At 34.1% G+C, this 22,210-nt stretch overlaps 2 protein-coding genes and 2 non-coding genes across 4 annotated transcripts; 1 reads left to right on the top strand and 3 right to left on the bottom strand.

Moving 5' to 3' along the window:
- Nucleotides 1-722: 722 nt before the first annotated feature.
- On the bottom strand, nt 723-796 carry TRNAR-UCG. Its single transcript has one exon. It is a non-coding gene; the product is annotated as a tRNA-Arg (tRNA).
- A 95-nt stretch (nt 797-891) lies between these two features.
- TRNAR-UCG lies at nt 892-965 on the bottom strand. The gene has a single exon. It is a non-coding gene; the product is annotated as a tRNA-Arg (tRNA).
- Nucleotides 966-3,093: 2,128 nt separating this feature from the next.
- Nucleotides 3,094-8,169, top strand: LOC110880117 (protein SYS1 homolog). The gene is made up of 3 exons (XM_022128686.2): nt 3,094-3,728; nt 4,732-4,958; nt 7,845-8,169. The coding sequence occupies exons 1-3, from the start codon at nt 3,505-3,507 to the stop codon at nt 7,850-7,852; spliced, it is 459 nt and encodes a 152-aa protein (XP_021984378.1). The 5' UTR covers nt 3,094-3,504; the 3' UTR covers nt 7,853-8,169.
- Nucleotides 8,170-9,233: 1,064 nt separating this feature from the next.
- On the bottom strand, nt 9,234-17,469 carry LOC110880118 (probable sulfate transporter 3.4). The gene is made up of 13 exons (XM_022128687.2): nt 17,043-17,469; nt 14,172-14,220; nt 13,742-13,949; nt 12,774-12,945; nt 11,939-12,004; nt 11,740-11,853; nt 11,543-11,659; nt 11,344-11,470; nt 10,545-10,831; nt 10,273-10,463; nt 10,105-10,190; nt 9,743-9,819; nt 9,234-9,541 (listed from the first exon to the last, which is right to left on the bottom strand). Exons 1-13 carry the CDS (start codon nt 17,403-17,405, stop codon nt 9,404-9,406), a joined length of 1,995 nt encoding a protein of 664 aa, XP_021984379.1. The 5' UTR covers nt 17,406-17,469; the 3' UTR covers nt 9,234-9,403.
- Nucleotides 17,470-22,210: the final 4,741 nt, after the last annotated feature.

Below are 22,210 nucleotides of genomic sequence, written 5' to 3'. Positions count from 1 at the left end.
TGCCATTTTAGTCCACTGTTACAGAATTACATATAAAATGACTAAATTGTCATTCTCGTTAACAAAATTACATATAAAATGACCAAATTGCACTTCTCGTTAACAGAAAAAATGGATGAAGTTAACCCAATGGACTAAAATGGCAACGGTGAAACCTTTTTGGACCCATAGGTGAAAAATGAAACATTTGGACTAAACTGGCAAAATGGTCTAAACCACATGGACTAAAATGGCATTAAACTCTAAAAAAATTAAAAAAAAAAAAGATTTAATTTTTCTTTCGGGCCTAGAGTACACCCAAACATCTTGAGTGGGTGTACAAGGATCGAGACACGTTCAACCCACTTTTGATGAAGAACTAAAAACATAAATATACGAGGAGAAACGTATGAAAATCAAATCTTGAAAGATCAAATCTTTACTCATTTTCGGCCAATTCTTTCCTGAGAAGAAGATGAGCTTTATTTTATTTTATCCAAAGAGAAAATACCCAATTTTCTTGGGATGGTGAAGGAAACCCATATCCAAAATCGAAATCTTGTTCTAATTCTTCACATAAAAGGGTGTCCTGCCTCCACAAAGTAGATCCCCGCTCCGTAATCAAGACGTGAGAACTCATGAATGATTAGATGAAGAATCTGAATACATAATTCGTAATATTTTTGTAAATAAAAAAAATTGTTTGAAGAAAATGCAAAGAGAGTTGAGTTAAAAAATAAAATCGACCACAGTGGGAGTCGAACCCACGACCTTTTGATCCGAAGTCAAACGCGCTAATCCACTGCGCTATGCGGTCGTAATGTTCATTGTCTAATAATTAACTTATTAATATTATTTATTTTATTAATAATTTGTTTTTGTAGAAAATGAAAAGAGATTTAAAAATAAAATCGACCACAGTGGGAGTCGAACCCACGACCTTTTGATCCGAAGTCAAACGCGCTAATCCACTGCGCTATGCGGTCCTGATGTTTATTGTATTGGTGTGTTTTTATATATTGCTGTTTGCTTTACATATAAAGATTAGATTGGAATATAACAAAATGAAAGAGAACTTAAAACATATTACAGTATGCTGATATAAAAGAGAAGTGATTAACAATAAGTCCAAACATGAAATATACAAAATAAGAAATGCAATAATCGTATACTTATGGCTTCCTCGCATCTAAAGTTGTGGAGCTACTTAGTCGAGTCCAGCGGGTCATGCATAGTTATGTTACGACTGCAAGATCTGTAAATGTTGATATCGAAAAAGTTAGTTTTATAATTAAAAAAGGCTAGCGGCGCAGCTTGTTGCTCGCTTTCCTTCTTTTTCGATGTATTAAAATATATATACACACCCTAGAGAATGTTTTGTATTCTATCAATTTAACAACCAACTCAGACCACATGATTGCAACAATTTTGATTAGACATCTTTATAATCTTTTAACCAAGGATGGATTTATAAGTTGTTAATAACAAACAATAATCATCATGTTGGTGAGGAAGTAATATGAACAGCTTTTACCTTGGAAGTGTTTTGAGGAGTCAATATTTATGCTAGCAAATAACCTGCATAATTCATTTGTTATTCACTTATTCGTGTTATTTGGTTGTATTACTTGGTTTTGCTTTGTTTTTTTGGTTTAAAGCAATGGAAAAAAGTTTTTAGTTCCTTGTCTCGTCCGACCCGACCCGAAAATTCTAATGTATGGCTGTGAATAATATGAATGCCGAAAAAAGTGGACCCCAGTGGAAAAAATTCCTGGGTCCGCCACTGGCAATGATGGTTCACAACCCGAACAACCTGAATGAAGTAACTCAGATAATCTAAATTTGTACAAAATAAAACATGCAACACTTTCTATGTTATTTTACTTATTGACCTTTAATTATGTTAGGTGGTTTTCTTTTTAACGACAACATGTTAATATAAAACTGACAATAACTTTAGACAATTGTTATAATATAAAATACAAACACTATGTATTAGCCACTAAGAGGGCCGGAAAGGAATAAGATTTACATTTCACCAAAATATTTATTATAAATTGTTGTATTTTGCTCTATATTCAACCAAATAAACAAGTTTGTCTTGACCCCGTATCATATAAATAGAACTTGATGTGTTGATTAAATATTTTGTCGTAGGCTCTTCCTATGGCCTCGCATGTTGCCAAATAGATTGCTTTAATAGGATATTTGATTGATGCTAAGAGATGTTCTTTTCTTGAGTTTTGTAGCATTTCCTAAACCGATTTAAGTTGTGTGTGGTTGCTTACACCACAGGGGTGTTAATCTTTTTTTTTTTTCCAGGTTTCGGGTAAGGTTGTTCGGGTTTGATACCGATACCCGGTACCAAATGCTTATGTAGCTAAATAAAGGTGTGACACGTATAATCAATGAATATTTTGGACACGGCTTGATAATAATGATGTGGCACATAGCCAAAATGAAGATGTAATGCACGATCTGATTGTAATGACGTGTCACGTAGCTAAATAACGAACCAACCCGCAACCTAATAATAATAATGGTGTGGCGTCCGTAGGGGTGTAAACTAGCCGGGCCGAGCCCGAGCTCGGCTCACGAGTAAAACCCAAAGCTCGAGCTTGGCTCGACTCGGGTCGAGCTATTTTGAGAACAACCTCAAACGAGTTAAAAGTCCAGCTGGAGCTCGCTTCAATATCGCTTAAACAAGCCATAGCTCAGCTCACCAATGTTATAATCATTAGTATTATATTATATATAAAAAAATAAAAAATTGTTTGGGTTCGTTTAGGCTCGCGAGTCTAAACGAGCTTTGTATTTTAGGTTCGAGTTCGGGCTCAATAGCTAAACGAGCTCTATTTCATGCTCGAGCTCGTTAAAGCTCGGCTCATTCAAGCTTTTAACCGAGCCGATAACAAGTAGCTCTCGAGCCTCTAAGCTTGTTTAAACCTCTGGACGTCCGACTTGATCATGATATGCGCAACCAAATTTAGCTAAATAACGACCTGATTAATTTCTTACCTTTATTGTTTATTTCAAAACAACTTTATAAGTTTACAATAATGTATTTATTAATCTAATTATTTTGACTAAACTTTAAAAACAAATAACAAACATCCTCATACGACTTAATCTGTCCACATCATATCATTGCTGCAAATTAAACTTCTAGGGTTCTTCCGATTCCTTTGCGATTTGATCCTCCGATCACAATTCATCACTCTTTCTTTCACATTCGTTTCTTCATTCATAGATCCACCACAGTCTCACAACAGATCGACGCATTTCAATCGTATACGCTTCCAGTTCATCTTATAAACCCTAAGTTTTTATCCAATTTAGGGTTCCTGAATCAACCTTGATGATTACATCTGTTAATTCCACACAAAATTGAGCTTTAATCGTAGTCTCTCATCATTTGTTGTGAAAATTAGTTGAAAAATCCTTTTTTTTCATCGGAATATTTTTATTTTTATACTTTTTTTGTGTGAAATTTGTGTGTTTTGGGGGTGAGAGGAATTAGTAGTCATGTTCTATGGTTCAGTGGTGTGGGATCCATGGCTAATTGTGGCTCAAATTGTGTGCATTCAGTGCTTGTATTATCTGACGCTTGGAGTATTTATGGCGATTTTTGTTGGAACTAGGGTTTCGAGAATGAGTCTTGTGTACTTCTTTGATTATGCTGCGGTTACTATCTCTACGGTTACTGGATGGTGTGTCATTGCTTCTTTTCTTCTCACTTCTGTTGCAGGGTGAGATGAGACCTATGTTTTTATTATTATTATTATTATTATTATTATTATTATTATTATTATTATTATTATTTATTAATATTATTATTGTGTTTGATTTGATTTTAGGGAGTTTGTTTTACAATATAGTGACTTACAATTTGCTATTTTAGGGTGTTTGGGATTGCTTATTAAAACTGCTTATGCTTTTTGAACAACACACAATGTATGAGATAGTGTTTAGATTTGCTTATCCTGTATAACGATTGCCGTTAGCGAGAAAGACATGCCGCCATGAAAGGCTAAGCAATACAAACCTCAAATAACCAAACAATAAGAAATTTGCTTTTATCCCAACGCTCAAAAGTCGAAACTTTATAAATAACTCCTAAATTGCTTATTTAGAATTAGTATACTCAAGCTAATAGATAATCACAAGCAACTTGCTGCTGTTCAAACACTCAAAACTGTTTATTTCTTGCATCAAAAAGGGGTGTTTGGGATTGGTTATTAAAACTGTATGTCTGCATATGATTTTAACGTGGTCCGTTTTGCTTCTTGGATTTGGCATGGTTTTGGTGTTTAGTAAAACTTGCTCATTCTCTAACATTGTATTTCTGATCCAATAAACAGCTATTGCGTATTAATGGCAAGTAACACGTCATTATTTCTTTATTGCACTTGTAAATCTACGCGTCTTTAGTGTCTTAAGCTTCATATTTTTTCCCTAGGGCCTCTTGTTTTCCGTCTCTCATTTAACACTATGGTGTTTGGTGTTATTAATAATTTTATACTCGTACTGTTTAGTAAAGGGGAATAGCGGAAATTTTTTTTTTGATGACGCCACTTGAATGACTGTCTAATGTTTTTACTTGTCACTAGGTTATTTATATTATCAGTTTCCTTATTTAACTTATATCTTACTATTGCTGACTTGTGTTCTAACTTATTTAAAAATCTATTGTGCAAATACTTATTTTTGGAAAGCACGGTATAACCATTATTTGTTTTAAATGTTTTACAGAGCTGGGTTCTTGCTTTATTTGATTGAGAGAGCAAAAAAGTGCCTAGATTTTTCAGCGACAGTTTACATAATCCATTTATGCATATGCATTTTATATGGAGGATGGCCTTCATCAATAACATGGTGGGTTGTCAACGGTACTGGATTGGCAATAATGGCTTTGTTAGGAGAATATTTGTGTATTAAACGTGAATTACGAGAAATTCCGATTTCAAGACTCAGATCAAGTAAGTGAATTTCCTTAATTTACAATTTGATGTGGGTAGAAAAATAGTTCTTCGTATGTTTTGTTATTCCCTTTTTTCTTCTTGAATGTGTGCTACTGCTGATGCTATCCCTGCATGCACTCTATGTCGTTTTAGGGATAATGTAGATAGGGCTGTTCAAAAAGCTCGCTCGAAATCGGCTCGTTTTTAGGGAGACCCTAATCGCCCTCAAAGCCAGCTGCTAGTGTTATATGCTTTAGAATGCACATCCATAGCATAGATGAATATGATCAAATGTATATAATCCCATCAAAATATATCTAATTAGTAAAATGTTTAAAGTAAGAAAACCACTAAGCATGTTGAAAAAAATTGAAACTAAAGCATGCATCGTGTATTACAGTTGCTAGAAATCGTACTATAGTCCCACATCGGTGCATTTATAAAAGTTGAAGGGAGGAAATGGCTATAAAAGAACCCTGTCAGATGAAACTGTACTCCATGTACCTTTTGAGTTTTGGACTTTTGGGGGCGTTTGGCCTGACTTTTTGGTTTAGCGGCAAACTCAGTCTAGTTTCTGTAATCGGGCTGTGTTGTCGATTCCCGAGCTGGCTCAAGCTATCATTTTTGGCTCTTTAAGATTTTTCGAGCCAGGCCGAGCTGGCTCGTTTATATTTGAGACCAAGCCCGAGCTGATGCTGGCTCGGCTCGCTCGACGCTTGTTAAGCAGCCCTAGCCACACATACATTGAAATTACTTTATGGGCCAACCAAGTATGTGTTTGGTTTCTTTTATACCAATCCTGGCCAAAAAACATTTCAGAATGCCGTATGATGAAAATGCTCTTTATATCTTTGAAAAAACAGATGTGTCATCAGATACATGGGTGTCCTGCAAATTAGTTATAATATATTGGGTGGCCTCCTCTTACATTTTTTTTTAAATAAACATGAACTGCATATTACTCTTGCTTTGCTTTGATTGCATTCCTGTGGGATTAATAATAAACTACGTATGTTATATTTTTTTACCTCTTATATATTCACCAACTTAGATTTACCAAAAGTCATCATTTTCTTTCATTTAAATGTCATTTTTTAAGTTGATGTATTATTATTCCTAACTTTCATGCTATCCAATTATCTATAGACAAGCCTTCAGGAGATGCCTCTGTGCCAGTATGAGACCTTTAAATTCTGCATACCGGTCAGAATTAATATATTTGGTTTAAATATTTACAAAATATCTCTGGCACACTTAGTGTTGTTAAATGTTAATAGTGTGGCGATCGATGCGTGAATAGGTCGCAATCTTCAAAATGACTAAAAGGGGTAATCTAGTGGATCGAATCAATAGTTGCAGAAGTTGATTTATAATATAAAATGCCCCATTCTCTAGAATTTGGAACACTGACTTGATATGTCGGTTAGTAAAAATGCTTGGCTTTAGTCAAGTTGCTAAAGTATGCTTCAATAATATGACTAAAGGAGTAATCTAGTGGATCAAATCGATTAACAATTTACCCTCATTGGATTGCTTGAGGATAGTGGACGGATTCTTTGGAATTTGCCTAAAAGGAAGTATTGGAATCGATATAAGACACCACACAATGGAATATATTGCAAATTACATACATCATAGTAGTTATCAACTTATCATCCATAGTTATTCTTCTCTAACAATACAGGAAAAAATTATTTTTCTATATTATTTTGAATCTAAGATTATCTAGAATATAAGATAACCATAAACTCGAACAATTTGGAAAGTAACGTTTAAATATAAGGATTTGTGGTTACGACTTTAACTCGAATCAGTCTATATTTGGGTTTAGTGTGTAGTATTCTTTTTCCTAGAAAATAAAAGCTAAGGTGGAAATAAATAAATGCACAGTGGATATATGTTCTGTTTTTAAATTAGATTGGTGGAACACATGACTAGTCATGTGATTCAAAGGAAGCTAGTTTGGCCCCTATCAAAAGCAAGCTATATTAATCCATAAACACTAAGATATTTTCATAATCACTTGTTATATATTCCATTAGCATAATTAGGTCAAGAAAGATGCTAAGCTTATTGTTTACTTTAAGAATAAGTCCTCGTCACAATGGAGGACTTATGCAATGTTTAATTTCTGTCTTCGACTTTCGGTAAAATACTTTAAGAATAATCCCGTCTTGACCCTTTAGTAAAATACTTGTATAATTAGTTTTGAGGGCGTTGTCATCATAGTTGTCAATAGCGATCGTGACGCTCGCTATAGCGAATAGCGTAGCGTATAGGTCTAGTCTCGCTATAGCCTCTGTAGCGATAGATAGGATGGTAGCGACCTTTTTTTAATATAAATAGTAATTAAATATAGCTATAAACTATAAAGTAGGTTTTTGTTAAATATACATGTAAAATAGCGTATATACCAGGGTATTTTGATATAGGAAAAATTACAAGTTTTGTCCTTTATCTTTATACCACTTTTCAGGCGGTGTCCTTTTTAACGAATGTTGACAGGCGGTGTCCTTTACTAGGTATTTTGTTGCAAGTTTAGTCCTTTACACCCAACCCAGTTAAAAAACCCTGTTAATTGTTGACAGGCGGTGTCCTTTACTAGGTATTTTGTTGCAAGTTTAGTCCTTTACACCCAACAATTAACAGGGTTTTTTAACTGGGTTGGGTGTAAAGGACTAAACTTGCAACAAAATATCTAGTAAAGGACACCGCCTGAAAAGTGGTATAAAGACAAAGGACAAAACTTGTAATTTTTCCTTTGATATAATATACATATAATTTTTTTTTCTAGTGTATCGCTGTTTATAAAATAGCGTCCGCCATTTATCGCCATTCGCTATGTAGCATATAGGTAAGGTACCTTGTCACGATTCACCATTAATAACTATGGTTGTCATGCAGGTGTTTGACAAACGAAACAAGCTCACAATAGCATGGAATAGGATTTCTTGGAGACGAAAACAAGCTCACAATAGCAGTGATACCATTTTCATGGCTTTGGGATGAATGGACACTAAAGAATGGGACTTAAGGAGTTAGAATTGAGTGTGAGTTGGCATACCGCAACTACCAAAATAGGTGTGATTTTGGTAGAGACATGGTTCATTCATAAATTGATGCCTGTTTTCAGTTTGGGTCTTGTGTGTTTATAAGTTTTACATGTTTTTCTTACTCCTGTTACTTGATATTTGTTTTTTTTCCATTTCAATAGCTGTCGTTTTCTTTACTTTCGGTCTTTGGCAATTTACTATAATCTCCTTTTGGCAAGATATGCAGGCAAACATGTATTTTTTGTTGTGTCAAAACGGGTGGGGTTGACTCGTTAACCATTTTTTTCATCAGTTGCGTTGGACTGATAAGTGTATTTTTCATTGTTAAAATCTTTTGACAAAAAACTGATAGAGATATATTTACATGTCGCCGGTTACACCCCACCATATATACACGTTAGGTACTTGCATCAAACATGAAGAGTAAGGGGTGGGGGTGGCGGTGTTCTTCATCGTCCCGATCCGAGGTGGCACCCCAGACCCACTTCCTTGTTTGCATACCACATAGGCTAATTGATTTATATTTCATTAGTAGAGAAAACGAGCGAGTCCGAACTTGTCTAATTTTGAGCTAAGTTAAGAGAGCTCGAGCTTGGCTCGTTTATTTTTCTTATCTATCTATACATATCACTAAACTTATTTTATTTTTATGTACACCACATAACTTAAACCCCTAACCTCATGGGAAGTGACGTCTTTTTGTCACACCTTGATACCATTAGACTACAATCCCTTTGGTGGATGCCTCAACGAAAGAAGAATTTTCACACCAAAACACTAAATTTGATCTTTTTATTACATACATCGAGGATGACTAATATGTCTACGTGGTATGTGAGGAAATGGTTATATATTTATTTATTATCGTGAGGTAAAATACAGTTTGCGTTGAGCATGTGACTTTTCGTGGAGTTCAAAAGGGAAGAACCAGTGACGTTGGATTCCAACCCGCGACTCCATCTTGAGGGACTAAATTTGCTTGAAGCATCTATGGATGTCTATTTTGATAGTACCTTACAATTTTTTTAACCGACTTTAGGTAACCCGACTGTAAGACTAAGTAACTTGTTTAATCGACTCTAGATCGAACGTGACCCACGTCAAATCATTTATTGGACGGAACTATCATCTATTAGAAGATGTTAACATCTAAGACAATAATTTTATATGAGGAACTACTGAACTCAATCACTTGCTGCCGTTACTCTTCAGTTTTCTGTTGAGGTCTATCCTAACTTGATTTTATAGAAAAAAAAATGTGAGTTTTTCATTCCACTTGCTCATTTAGCACTGACTCACTGGGTTTACATCAAATAGGATTTGACTCTTCTCCTACTCTTTAAACTAAAACAAAAGAAACTGATCTGAGGACTGTAGCCTTGTGTTGCTGCTACTTCTCTTCTACATTGTCTAAGCTTTCCATGCCGATGATATGTCTGCAACGGCTTCGTTAACTGTCAAATACACGCCTTCCGACCCGAGTGACTCCAATATGTTAGATTGGTGTAGCTTTTCCATCACACTCCCCCCTGGATTCGCCAACACTAACTGCATTTTCAATACAAACCATCATATTATTATCATAATCATACAACATTCATATTATAGTTTGAAGACCACTTAATATTAATCTACACCGCCAATACTATATCGCTAAAATAACAAATAACTTGTATGGGTTCAGGGTCAAAACTCCGTCATAAGTAAATGGGTCAAAATTGTCTGCCGGTAATAATATTGAAAGCTAACCTGAAGTGAGCGTTTCTCGAGCATCTTTTTAAGCTCTCTCACCATTGCAAGACCACTTGTGTCAATTCCAGTCACAGCTACAAATTTTGCAAAAAAAAAAAAAATAAAAAAATAAAAAAAATAATATTTATTGTGCTGACCAAAGCATATTTCATACTTCATACCGTAAGAGCACGGTAGCACGCTCATTGCAAAACTAATTTTAAGTATTGAACCGTGAGAAAAAAACGTAAGTACTTCTACATGATGCCTTAAAGACGGTTACACTGTTAAATGACCGTCTAATGCGATTCACGCTGTTCACTATTTTATATTTAGCGGGTCTCTTTTAGTCAAACTTTACTTTGGAATTCATAACTTACCAGTCATATCAATAATTACACATTTTACAGATGTGCCATTATTAGCTGCTAACCACTCTTCCTCTTCTCTAATCCATCTCAATATCCTGCAAAAGAAACCGAAACTTCAACAACCCGAGATGCATTTCCAACATGAACCGTTTTGCATTAACGACTTGTACACCGTACCTTTCTTGTAGATATGTAGAGTTGGCAAAGTAGATAGGGGCTTCAACGCCAAGTATTACAAAATAAGGAACTCTTTTTGCTTCTTTGTATCTATTTACATTTTGATATATTTGTGTTCCTGTAATGTTTCCTAGAACACACGTATTCGGTCTTGTCACATGTAACAAAATCTTGAAAACCGATACCCCAACCTATGACAAAAAAAAAAAAAACAACGTTAATACCTCAAAATAAATAAATAATTAAGTAAAAGGTTATGTATGGAAATTTACGGCAATTGCAAGACCCATTGGGACTGAAATCATGAGAACACCGAAAAACGAAGATAAACAGGCTACAAAATCAAGTTTATCAACTTTCCAAAGTCTAAGCGCACTTTGATAATCGATTAGCCCGATCACTGCAGTTATGATTATTGCAGCCAAGATAAGATTTGGTGTGTAGCGAAAAAGAGGCATCAAGAACAGCAGCGTTACAAGCACCGTTGACGCCATTACGATGTTAGACACCACAGTTTTAGCCCCCGCGTTGGCATTCACAGCAGACCGTGAAAATGAGCCTGCAAAAATCAATTCAAATAAGTTTTTATATGCATTAAAATTTTCTTTATTTATATAAAGATAATAGAGTAAAACGCCATTTTCGTCCTTGAGGTTTGACAGTTTTGCGACTTTCATCCAAAGGTTTGTTTTTCCGCATCTGACTCCAAAAGGTTTAAAATCTTGCCATTTTCATCCAGCTCGTTGACTCGATCCATTTTTATCTAATAAGTCAGAGGTATTTCCGTGTTTTTTGTTAACTTAAGAGGGAAATTCAGTTTTTTTCAGGGGCTACACGATATTTTTACATAAAGTGAAAAAGACCAAATTGCCCTTTAGGTTAGCAAAAAAGACGAAAACACCCCCTGTCTTAACGAAAAAAACGGATGGAGTTAACGAGCTGGATGAAAATGACAAGTTTTCAACCCTTTTGGATCCAGATGCGAATAAACAAACCTTTGGACGAAAGTCGCAAAACTGTCCAAATCTCAGAGACGAAATGGCATTTTACTCAAAATAATATAATGGTAACCTGTAGTGACATAACAAGAGGAACATGAACCAGCCATATTCATAAGACCGATCGCTATCATTTCTTTGTTGCCGTCAACTTGGTAATCGTTTAAAGCCGCAAATGTTCGTCCTACCGCAATCCCTTCCTGTGAGTTATATACAATCAGTTTCTCATGCAATATAGAGTTGTTCAGTACAAACTAGTGTATGAAACGTACAGTGAGCGACAATATTCCGGTAATGATACCGGTCTTGATAGCTAGCGCTAGATACTGGCCGTGAAAAACGAGCATGTTTGATGATGGTGGATTCAAACCCTTGTCCAAGTGACCAATCTGTTAATATTGAAACAAAGTTAAAACTTGAGGGGCTAAAGTGTAAAAAACAAGATTACAGGGGGGTAACTGAAACTTACAGTGGCAATGCTGTGAAGCTTTGATCTGAAAAGAGTGACTAAAAGGGTCGAGACGACGACTGATGTCAAAGGAGCTGCAGCGGATACCCAGAAGAGCTTCGGTTTTCGCATGCCCTGCATTGATTAGTTGTACCTTATATGCATTAGACACTTGTACCTTACACGTTGACCGTTATTACAGTTTGATGAATCTACTTACAATATGTCTTGTGGCCAGTAAAAAGGCCAGAAAACAAAAGCCCATCACATATGTCTGCCAAGACCACTGCACAAATATAAAATAAGCTCCGTTATTCAGTTACATAACCGCATTATGCAAAAAGCACAAGTGGTTATACAGTTTTCGTATTTTCTACTTAAAAATGGTTTTGAACGCGCCCATATATGTATAGTGAAAGATTTAAATACAAAAGACTCTTAACGTACGACGGTACGCGACCACCAATATATCGTACTTAGGGTTAACCCAACCCATGCGTAATTATGCAAATAACGTGTAGTTTTGTATTATAAACGTGTAATAATGCACGAACATGCGTAATTATGCAAAGTTAATTACTATTGTGCAACCGCGTTCAACTGAAGGCCTAGATAAGATCAGATGTGCGGTTGAGATGTGCCAGTACGCATAAGGTGGTGTTGTACGTTAACTGGCCTCAGTATGTATATATAAGAGTTAATTACATAGTTAGTCCCTGTGGTTTGCACAAAGTAACATGCTTAGGTACTAATAGTTTAAAATCACATTCTAGGGTATTAACTTTTCATTTTGTAACGTTTGGAGGTATTAACGTTACTTGTAGGTTTAAAATCACATTCTATTAGTACCTAAGTATGTTATTTTGTGCAAACCACAAGGACCAAGTATGATAATACCCTAAAGTTAATACCTCCAAACGTTACAAAATGAAAAGTTAATACCCTAGAAGGTGATTTTAAACTATTAGTCCCTAAGTATGTTATTTTGTGCAAACCACAGGGACTAACTATGTAATTAACTCGTATATATAAATTGTTAAAATTTGGTTGCATACCTCGTTTCGGTGCTGAATAGCCGAGGCTAAAACGGGGTATATTTGCATTTTATTTGTGAAGTGAGTAATCCCAAGCAGCCCTTTTAGTTGCTGTAACGATACAATAACCGCGGCCCCACCCATGAAACCGAGAAGGGTCGCCTTTGATAAGAAATCTATCACGAACCCTAATCTGTAAAACATAAGCTTAAGTTATTACATTTCCATTTAAATTGATAATAAAACAACAACAATCATACCCAGTAAAATCTCACTAGGTCCCGTTAAAATTAATATTAACTGTTTATACACATTCTTGTGTATTCAATATCATGAAAAAATTCAATAATGGGCCCATAAGATATTATGAAAGGAATGTTTTACTGTTAGAATTATTTTCCACTAGTAGTGAATTTTTAAAATGTATTAAAAGAGTGGTAGAGGATCCTGTAAAAAGTGCTCAAAGTGTAAGAAGTGTGAGAAGTGTATTATAACACTATATATAATACTATATAACACCATATAAACACCGTATAACAATATGTAACACCATATAATACCATATAACACTATGTAACACTATATATCATTATATAACAAATATAACACTATAGGTTGTCTGATAGCATGTCTATGATAGATGTATAGTGTTATATTTGTTATATAATGATATATAGTGTTACATAGTGTTATATGGTATTATATGGTGTTACATATTGTTATACGGTGTTTATATGGTGTTATATAGTATTATATATAGTGTTATAATACACTTCTTACACTTCTCACACTTTAGGCCCTTTTTACACTATCCTTACCCTTAAAAGAGTAAAGTCAATAAAGTATATTCCCTTTTAAAGTTTTGTGCCCATTACATAAAGTTTGAATCATGTTTTCCATCACCACTATATTTTGTGAAAAGGGTGCGTTTGTGACGATTGAGCTTCTTTTGTATTTTCATTATGAATAATAATCAGTGGCGGATGTACCTTAGAAATCCTAAAGTTGCTTGAAACACGCCAGCAAAGAAAGTTGCGGTGAAAGCTAACTTAAGGTAGAGGTTCGGATCTTTATTGTATGGAACCGCATCATTTAACATTGTTCCCATAACCAACGAGGCTATTGACACGGGGCCCACAGCTAGATGTTTTGAACTCCCCAACACTGAGTAGATCAGTGGTGGCACAAAGCTCGAGTCTGCGCAAGAATTTTTTTAAAGTCATTTTAAGAGTCAAATTAGTTTTAACAATAAATGTGTACGGTGAATCCCACAAATAGACTTTTTATAAAAATAATTATTAAAAATAGAAATATTCCGCAATAAATTAAAATTTTATTTAGGAAAATGATTTAAGGATGAAGGAAGTGTATCTTTACTTTATTTAAAAAAAAAAAAAGTAAAGATACGGGGAGACTCACATAGCCCGATTATAGGAGGAAGGTTTGCAAGTTTTGCATAGCTAATTCCCTGAAAAATAAATGAATAAAAAAATTATATATCAAATAATGTAATAAGGGTGTAAGGGGCGTAAGCGGTGAGCGAAATCGGTGACCCCATTCACCTAAGGGGAACACCGCCGCCATCCCTTAGGTGAGGCAATTAGGGGAGTGAAATCGTGGGTTGTTCACCGATGAAGATTGAAGAGAGAGGGTGTGGGGTCCATTTTTTCCACCAATCAAATTGTTGTTGTTGTTTTTTTTTTTTTTAATAAAAAACCAAGTCCCCTAAGAGGGGAGTGCCGCCATCAAATTGGGGTGTTAGGGGAGTTTAAGAGGGGAGTTGACGTGGCACACGAGGATTGGTTGGGCGTAAGAGAGGGGACTCACCTATTAGGTGAGCACCCCTTACACCCTAAAGAACATAAATGCCTTGATCTATGTTGGTGTAGGTCCCATATTCATTCATCGTGAAAAGAACCTTATTTAAGTCTATTTATACAACACAAACTTCTGTTTCTCATTCAATATCATTAATCCAATCACTCATGATGAAATCCAACACCCTTCAGAAAAAAAAAAATCAGTTGAAATTGATCTATTAATCTTACAATATTGAATTTGTAACGAAAATTTATGAGTTGGGTCAGAACCATAACTTTTTGATCAATGAGTCATTATAAGTTTTCTTTTCCAACGTCTACAAAATTTCTGATAAACTATAGTAATTGAGGGTCAGCGGACCCCCTTAACCCCATTCCGTCCCTTATGCTGTATATGCATGAAATATTTTCATTCATTTATATACATGATGATTTAATATATCTAAGGTGTTGTTTGTTTACCTCTTAATGAGCCTTTTAATGGTTCAACACTTAATGGTTCAGACTGTTTGTTTTATGAGCAGATGTCTGAATGATTCAGACATTTGCCTCTGAATGGTTAAACATTATATTGAGTGTGAATGGTTAAGACCTCTAATTTGAATTTGTCAGTCATTTGCCTCTGAACGGTTAAGAATAATACTGACTCTTAATAGTTCAGATCTCTTACTCATTTAGCACTTAGTGGTTCAGACATCTTACTCGTTCAGCACTTAACTATTCAGAAGTTGCCAAACAGCCCCTAAGTACTTAATAAATCCATGTATAAGTATTTTCTTGTTCTTTATCTCATCATGTGATAAAAACTGAGCACATTCACTTTACTAAGAATTTCCAAATAGGTAGTATTAAGAAGTTATATCTTGTTTGATTTAGAACCACAAAATTGTAAAACAAATGAATGGAATAACAATTTGTGTACCAAACTTGTTGCTTAATTTTGAAGAAGAGGACTTAAAAAAGCGGGAAAAGGATAGGATTGGATAACAATTGTTGGTAAGTATATGAAGGCATTTATTCTATAACAAGTGATAACAATTAATAATTATCCAACTAAGGATTTAAATTAGCTACAAAATCATGTAATTAAATATTTTTCACTTTTCTTAAGATGAGTCACATTCATTCAACAATGCTATAGTGATACCTTATCTTGCAAAGGTTGTACATCATCATACCATAATTGACCATTTTAAATTTTGTATGTTTTAGAAAAAAGAAACCTATTTTGTATATAGGGTGGGCATTAGTCATTTTAATTTGATGATAAAAGGTAAAATCTACTTATAATTGACGTATGATATTTTACATGTTTATATATAATTGGCTTATTATTAACGGTTTGCTTATTTTGGTTATTTAGACTGAGTTTGGTTCATTGTTTGTTCTGGCCTGGGGGTGGGTAAATTCAAAATAAGTTAAACTAAAAGTACAATTTATATGGCTACCACTATTTTCACGACACAAGAATCTTATTTTCACTGACCTACATTTATACGACCCGTATAGAGTTATACGGTTCGTATAGGAGAATCTCACACAAAAAAAATGTTAGAGAATGTTTTTTCGTCTACATGTATACGAGTCGTATAACATTATACGACCCGTATACAATGTTATACGACCCATATAATATTATATGACCCAAACATCATATAATGTTATATGACCTTATTGACCTGTATAGAATGTTATACGATATAATATTTTCTCTATCTATATGATCCTTATTACATTATATGAGCCATATAACATTATAAGACCCAATATTTGTCATATCAGATAATTCTATAACATTATACGAGCCATATAACATTATATGACCAAATGTCTAATCTGCTTTATTTTTTCTATCAAATATTTGGATGAGAATAACAAAAAATCTCAAATCTCAAGGACAATTTTCGCAAAAAAACATAAGTTGGATGAAAATAGCAAAAAATTTCAAAAATAAAGGATTATATGACACAAAAAAATTGTTTTGGATACAAATGGCAAACATGTCCATACCTCGACGATTTTGACAATTTACTCTTCTCAATTAAATGCATTTCTTAAAACATCAACTTTAATAAAAAAAAAAAAAAGGAAAACTTATAATAACAAACAATCACAATTAAATTGTCAAAAAAATCAATAACTTAATGACTAATTAATGTTTAAAAGCTATAATACATGAATTAAATTCTTTCTCCGTGTTGTCGCTCGATGTTCATTTCATCTCATCTCATTTCCAAAGATGCTTGCGTATTTTATATGTAATAAATCAATAAAAACAAATAAATTAGACTTTAAAACAACCCAAATGTACGTTCAAACAAGCGCAAGGTACAAACGCTCATGCATGCACCAAAAAACTCCATTCCGATTAATCCGAGTGTGTGTAAATGTGTGCGATTTCAAATTCAAATCGTAAACAAAACATATTTAATATTTAATTATTTATAAACGTGTATATATATATAGATACCTGTGGAATTGCTAAACTGGCAATGGTGAGGCCAGAAACGACGTCGGATCGAAAAAGCGTAAAATTATAATTAGGCGCCCATTCGAAAATCGGAAAGAAGAACTGAAGAGCGAGAATCAGTTTCTTAACACGCGATTGGTTCTTAAATCCATGAAGCGGATCGTCAGGAAAGAACACCTCCGATAACCGATGCTGGAGTTTCTGCCACGTGGTTTTTTCAGGCGGTAAACAAACACTGTGAATCGCCATTGTTTCGCCGGAAACGGTTACAGAAACCGGAACAGTTGTTAAGTTTTGTTGTTCATTTGCATGCACCGAAGTGGAATAATCATCGACTCGGTTGTTGTGTGAATTTAAGCCCATGTGTGAAGAAGGGAGGTGGTGAAGAAGAAGAGAGATGAACGGTTGGTGGTAATCGTGAAAGGGAGGGGGTTTGTTTGGGGTTTAAATAGGGGTGTAGTAAACGAGGGGTAGAATTGGAATATTGGGAAGTAAGAAGGGGTAGTTTCGGAATAAGGTGTGTTTAGTATTTACTACACTCGTTTGTTGCAAAATGGAGAACACACTTGTCAAAAGATTGCGCCCCTCGATATTATTTTCGGTGAATTTCTTGTGTTTTCGAATTCTCACGCTGAATTTAGAGTTTGGCTTAGTGTTTTCCCGAGAAATCACACTGTCAATTATCACTTGATAAACGTTGTGCCATCACCAGAGGTGAACACTTTCTGGCATAACATACGGTGAGACGAAACCCCCCCCCCCCAGGGGGGGGGTCATGTTAGAACCACACACCTCTGCAAAGATGCTAGGCTCTATCCATTATTGCATAATCCACCAAAGTGACCCAAGTGTTGGATTTTATTTACACCCAACTTGTTCTATGTCCACCAAATGATATGACATTAATAAATTCAAATTTGTGTTTTTATTTTATAACTTCCGATATGTTGTGAAACTAGCCTAATAGCAAACAATAAAAGGAGAAAGAAAAGAATAACAAAGGGAGAAAGGATTTGATATTTCATTGGTTGAGGTGTATATTACAAGAGATACAAGAGACTATATATAATATAGGAAAACTTGTGAAACAAGCCTAATCTATTTTAGGTGTTGATAACCACATTAATAATAAATATATTCATAACACTCCCCCTTGGTTATCAACATAATACGCTTGATGTTGTCTCGTTAAAAACCTTGCTAGGAAAACCCGGTGGGACAAAACCATAGCTAAGGGAAAAAGAGTGCAGCGTGTAATGCGCATTATCTTCCCCTGATACTTCTGGATCAGGTATGTTGCCTCATTAAAAACCTTACTAAGAAAACCCAATGGGACAAAACTTAGTCAAGGGAAAAAGAGTGCAACTTGAATAAGTTTCCCTCTCACTTTAACATGTATCCTTTAAGTGACGTGTGTTCATCTTCCTTGAAAGTCGAACAAAGCTTTTGTAGCCAATGATTTGTCGCTTGATCCCTTTATGTTGAAGCAATGTTGTATATTCTTCTAACGAGACTTTAGGTGCCTCATTCCAAAACATATCATATGTCCATTACAGTGTTTTGTTACATTCCTGCATCTACAAGACTAACCAAACTTGTTTTGATGGGTTAGTAAAATATAATCAAATATCGTTTATACCTTAAATATTTCTTTGAACTCATTCCAATGTCTCTTCGCTTGTCAAAGTTTATATCATGACAATAAGCTAAGTGAAAGATATTATAACCATACATAGCTAGCAAAACATTTTAGTGCACACATGCATTTAATGATGGTACTTTTAGAATGAGAATGTCTACTTTGGTAGGAGATGATAATAGGCATTTCTTATAACAAATGACTTAACAACCTTTAAGGTTCAACTATGTTCATACTAAAATATCCCAACATTATCTTCCAGATGTACTTGAGGGATTGATAAAATATAATTACATATATACTCGAACTGCAGTTCGAGTAATAATTAGATCGTGTCAAGGTCATTAAAAAAAATTCTTCATCTAAAAGCTCGACAGTTTCTCTCGATGATGCCTAAACATCATCACTGTAAACTGCGACTATAGTGAACTTTTAAAAATAGAATGTTGATAAAACATGACTAATTTAATCATACTTATATCCCTCTTTATGCGAATATCCCGAGTTGTAAAACACTCGACTCGACTATTTTAGTCCATACATATTTTTTCAACTTCATATAGTATGTTCTTGAGATTTTGACATCAATGCTTCTAGCATTATCAATCCATGAGTGAATTTGTTCCATCTTATCCAAATATGCACGTGCTTTCACTCATTATAAGTTTTGCTACAAAAAATTTGCCCATTTAACACATAGATATCTATATCATATGCAAAAATGTCATGAACACTTGCTTTTATCTCTGAAATCCATATTGTACCATGCGTGTGCCCTATTTATTGAGATAGCACAATCATCGGGTACAAGTTTTCTATGTGTGTTTCTTAGTGCACAAGTATTACATCGTTAAGATGTTTCAATTAATCTTTTAAGCACTCAATTGCTTTAGAAACTCATCAGGAGTTCCATTTATATCCAACATTTAAAATAATCATAACCTGTTCAAATCCGAATATGTAAAATGATCACATTGTTCTCGAGAACTAACTTTACATGACTTACATAATTTAATCCTTCAGGACTTTCATGTAAACTTTCAAGATCAGCTGATACATAACATTCATAAGACGCATATCAATTCTCTCTTTATATTACCAGACTAATAAAATATTGGAAAATCAATGCATCCACCACTAGAGAATGTGTCTCCTCATCATCAATCATGGGTCTTTGCAAATATTATGTGCCACCAATTTTGTCTTATATCGCTTAATTTGATTTCAATTCATGATTCACATAAAAGACCCATTTGTATCCAATATGTTTTACAACTTTAGTTGTACGGACCGTTGGTCTGAAAACTTTTCATTTTTAATAGAGAATTCAACTCTGCCTCATTTGCATCTTTCCATTTTGGCCAATCATTTCTCATATGCATATCTTAAATTTTGATCCTCATCATTTCAAGCGCTATATTATATACAAAAGTATAACGACGTCGATTTTGTTTCGATTCCATATATTTAATAGACATGATACAATATATTGAGATCTCTTTATTTTCAGGTACTAGAGGTTCTTCTAGAAACATCATGTCTAATGTCTCTTCAGGAGACCCTATTAATATAACCCCGACTTGACCATCTTAATTACTTGCTCCAACTTTCGAGGAATTTTATTATTGGAATCGATTAGTCGTACAATAGACCCATCACAAATATGTGGTTGTCCTACTGGGACACTCATCTTAATTGGAGCATTAGCAGTTGGCATATATGATATAAATCACCTCTTTAAGGTCAGTGAATGTGCCTGGTATTAGATTTTCTAATCTTTATAAATGAGTTATTATCTTAACTTCTGGTTTACACTTTTAGTTTTTGAGGATCAATGATAATTCATACCAACTCATTTCTTTTCCAACTGCTTTTTATCTCCCCCTGATGTTGGGAATGTTAATCCCTTGATATGGATATCAAATAATTGATCCGTAATTAAATATCTCGTCAATGGCTCTACTCATTATCATATATTCCCAACCACTTTTTAAGGTCCCATCTGTGTGCGTAGTAGTGGATCAATTTCAACATATACCGCACAACCAAAATCTTAGAAGTGACATCTTTGGTTCCTGACCAAAAACCAACTGTAATGGGGAGAAACTATTACAACTTGTTGGCTTAATGTGAATTAATGTTATTGCATGTAAAATTACATGTACTCATATATAAACATGAACTTGCTCTCATGATTATTGGCTTTGTTGTCAATCGTAGACGTTTAGTGATCGTCTTAACAAAAGCAATTCGTGTATGAACATAATCTACAGAAAGTTCAACACTTAATCTGTTGATCACTAATAGCTTGGAAAATAAACTTATCGTCACTAGTAATAAATACATGCAACATGGAATATTGTGCTTGCTATCTTATTAGCTAAGCATAAATTACACAAACATCAAGTTGTGAATTTGATAACCATTTAGACGATGCATCGATTTAAAAACTAAATGGTATCATGTAAAGATCCATATAAATTCTTTTATCATTTACAGATATTTAGGGGTTCACACCCTATTTTAATTAACAAATAATTGATTTTCAATGGGAGCAAAGATTGCATGTTGATTACCAACTTGAAAAATCTTCCAATTCTTCAAAACATTTTCACATCATTATTGACTCGGTGTGGTCTAACCGGTCATGCCAATTAATTAGATAATCATGATCCATAAACTTCTTGTTTATGGTCATATATGTATTACTTGCACGTATGTAATACAAATCGTAAAATATGAGAGAATGTACTAACACTTCAAAGTTTCGCTCTCTTTATTTGCCACTTGTGTTGGCAATCTCATTGTTAACATGATCATCGTTGCATTCCGATGGTCAATTTCATTATTAATATGACTATTACAATTTTCTCAATTATGTCCATGATCACAATGATCAATATATATTCACTTCATGGAATGTATCATAATCAAAATAAGATTCTTATCTTTCCTTTTTTAAAATTGAGTTATTCACTTTATATTATAGGGGCCCGTTTTCTTATACTCGTCCAGGGCCAAAAATCTTTGAAGGACTTTCGGAGACGGCCCTAAATGCTACTTCATGAGCATATCTCAAGTATGACAAATGAAATCTTGTATCAACTTTTTCATTATGAACAATATTCTTCTCATATAATATAAAAAATGAGATGTATATTAGGATTACCGAGTCATATATTTATCAGTCTAAAATCTAATGACCTTCGCTAAACTGATAATGAGATTTTGGGAGTATAACACTTCAAGCGTCATTTTCTTTCTTGAGAGTAATAACAAAACATATCTTTATGTTTTATACGATGCACTCAATACTACATATATTACATATAATGAATAAATGATAGCATATAAAATATATGATGTGCCATAAGGTCAAGTTATATAATATGTATGCCATTATAGTATGTCATCACATAAATTATATAATCATATAAAATGAATGTTTATTATTACTTTAAAACATAAACAAATATCTTCGTAAAATTTCCATGATAAAAATATGATTAAAAAGCTCTGTTTGTTTGTA

This window comes from Helianthus annuus, chromosome 9 (assembly GCF_002127325.2).
Source record: "Helianthus annuus cultivar XRQ/B chromosome 9, HanXRQr2.0-SUNRISE, whole genome shotgun sequence".
Classification (NCBI taxonomy): Eukaryota; Viridiplantae; Streptophyta; class Magnoliopsida; order Asterales; family Asteraceae; genus Helianthus; species Helianthus annuus.
Note: the sequence above shows the minus strand (reverse complement) of the source record. Positions and strands in the feature narration are given on the sequence as shown.

What these genes read in the sequence shown, in the direction of transcription:
- LOC110880118 (XM_022128687.2), bottom strand. Translation starts at nt 17,405, where the DNA reads ATGGGCTTAAATTCACACAACAACCGAGTCGATGATTATTCCACTTCG. An exon ending in CTATTCAGCACCGAAACGAG is followed by an intron (nt 12,005 to 12,773) that starts GTATGCAACCAA and finishes ATATTTGTGCAG; the next exon opens with TGGTCTTGGCAGACATATGT. An exon ending in TCGAGAAACGCTCACTTCAG is followed by an intron (nt 9,542 to 9,742) that starts GTTAGCTTTCAA and finishes TTGAAAATGCAG; the next exon opens with TTAGTGTTGGCGAATCCAGG.
- LOC110880117 (XM_022128686.2), top strand. Translation starts at nt 3,505, where the DNA reads ATGTTCTATGGTTCAGTGGTGTGGGATCCATGGCTAATTGTGGCTCAA. An exon ending in CTTCTCACTTCTGTTGCAGG is followed by an intron (nt 3,729 to 4,731) that starts GTGAGATGAGAC and finishes AATGTTTTACAG; the next exon opens with AGCTGGGTTCTTGCTTTATT.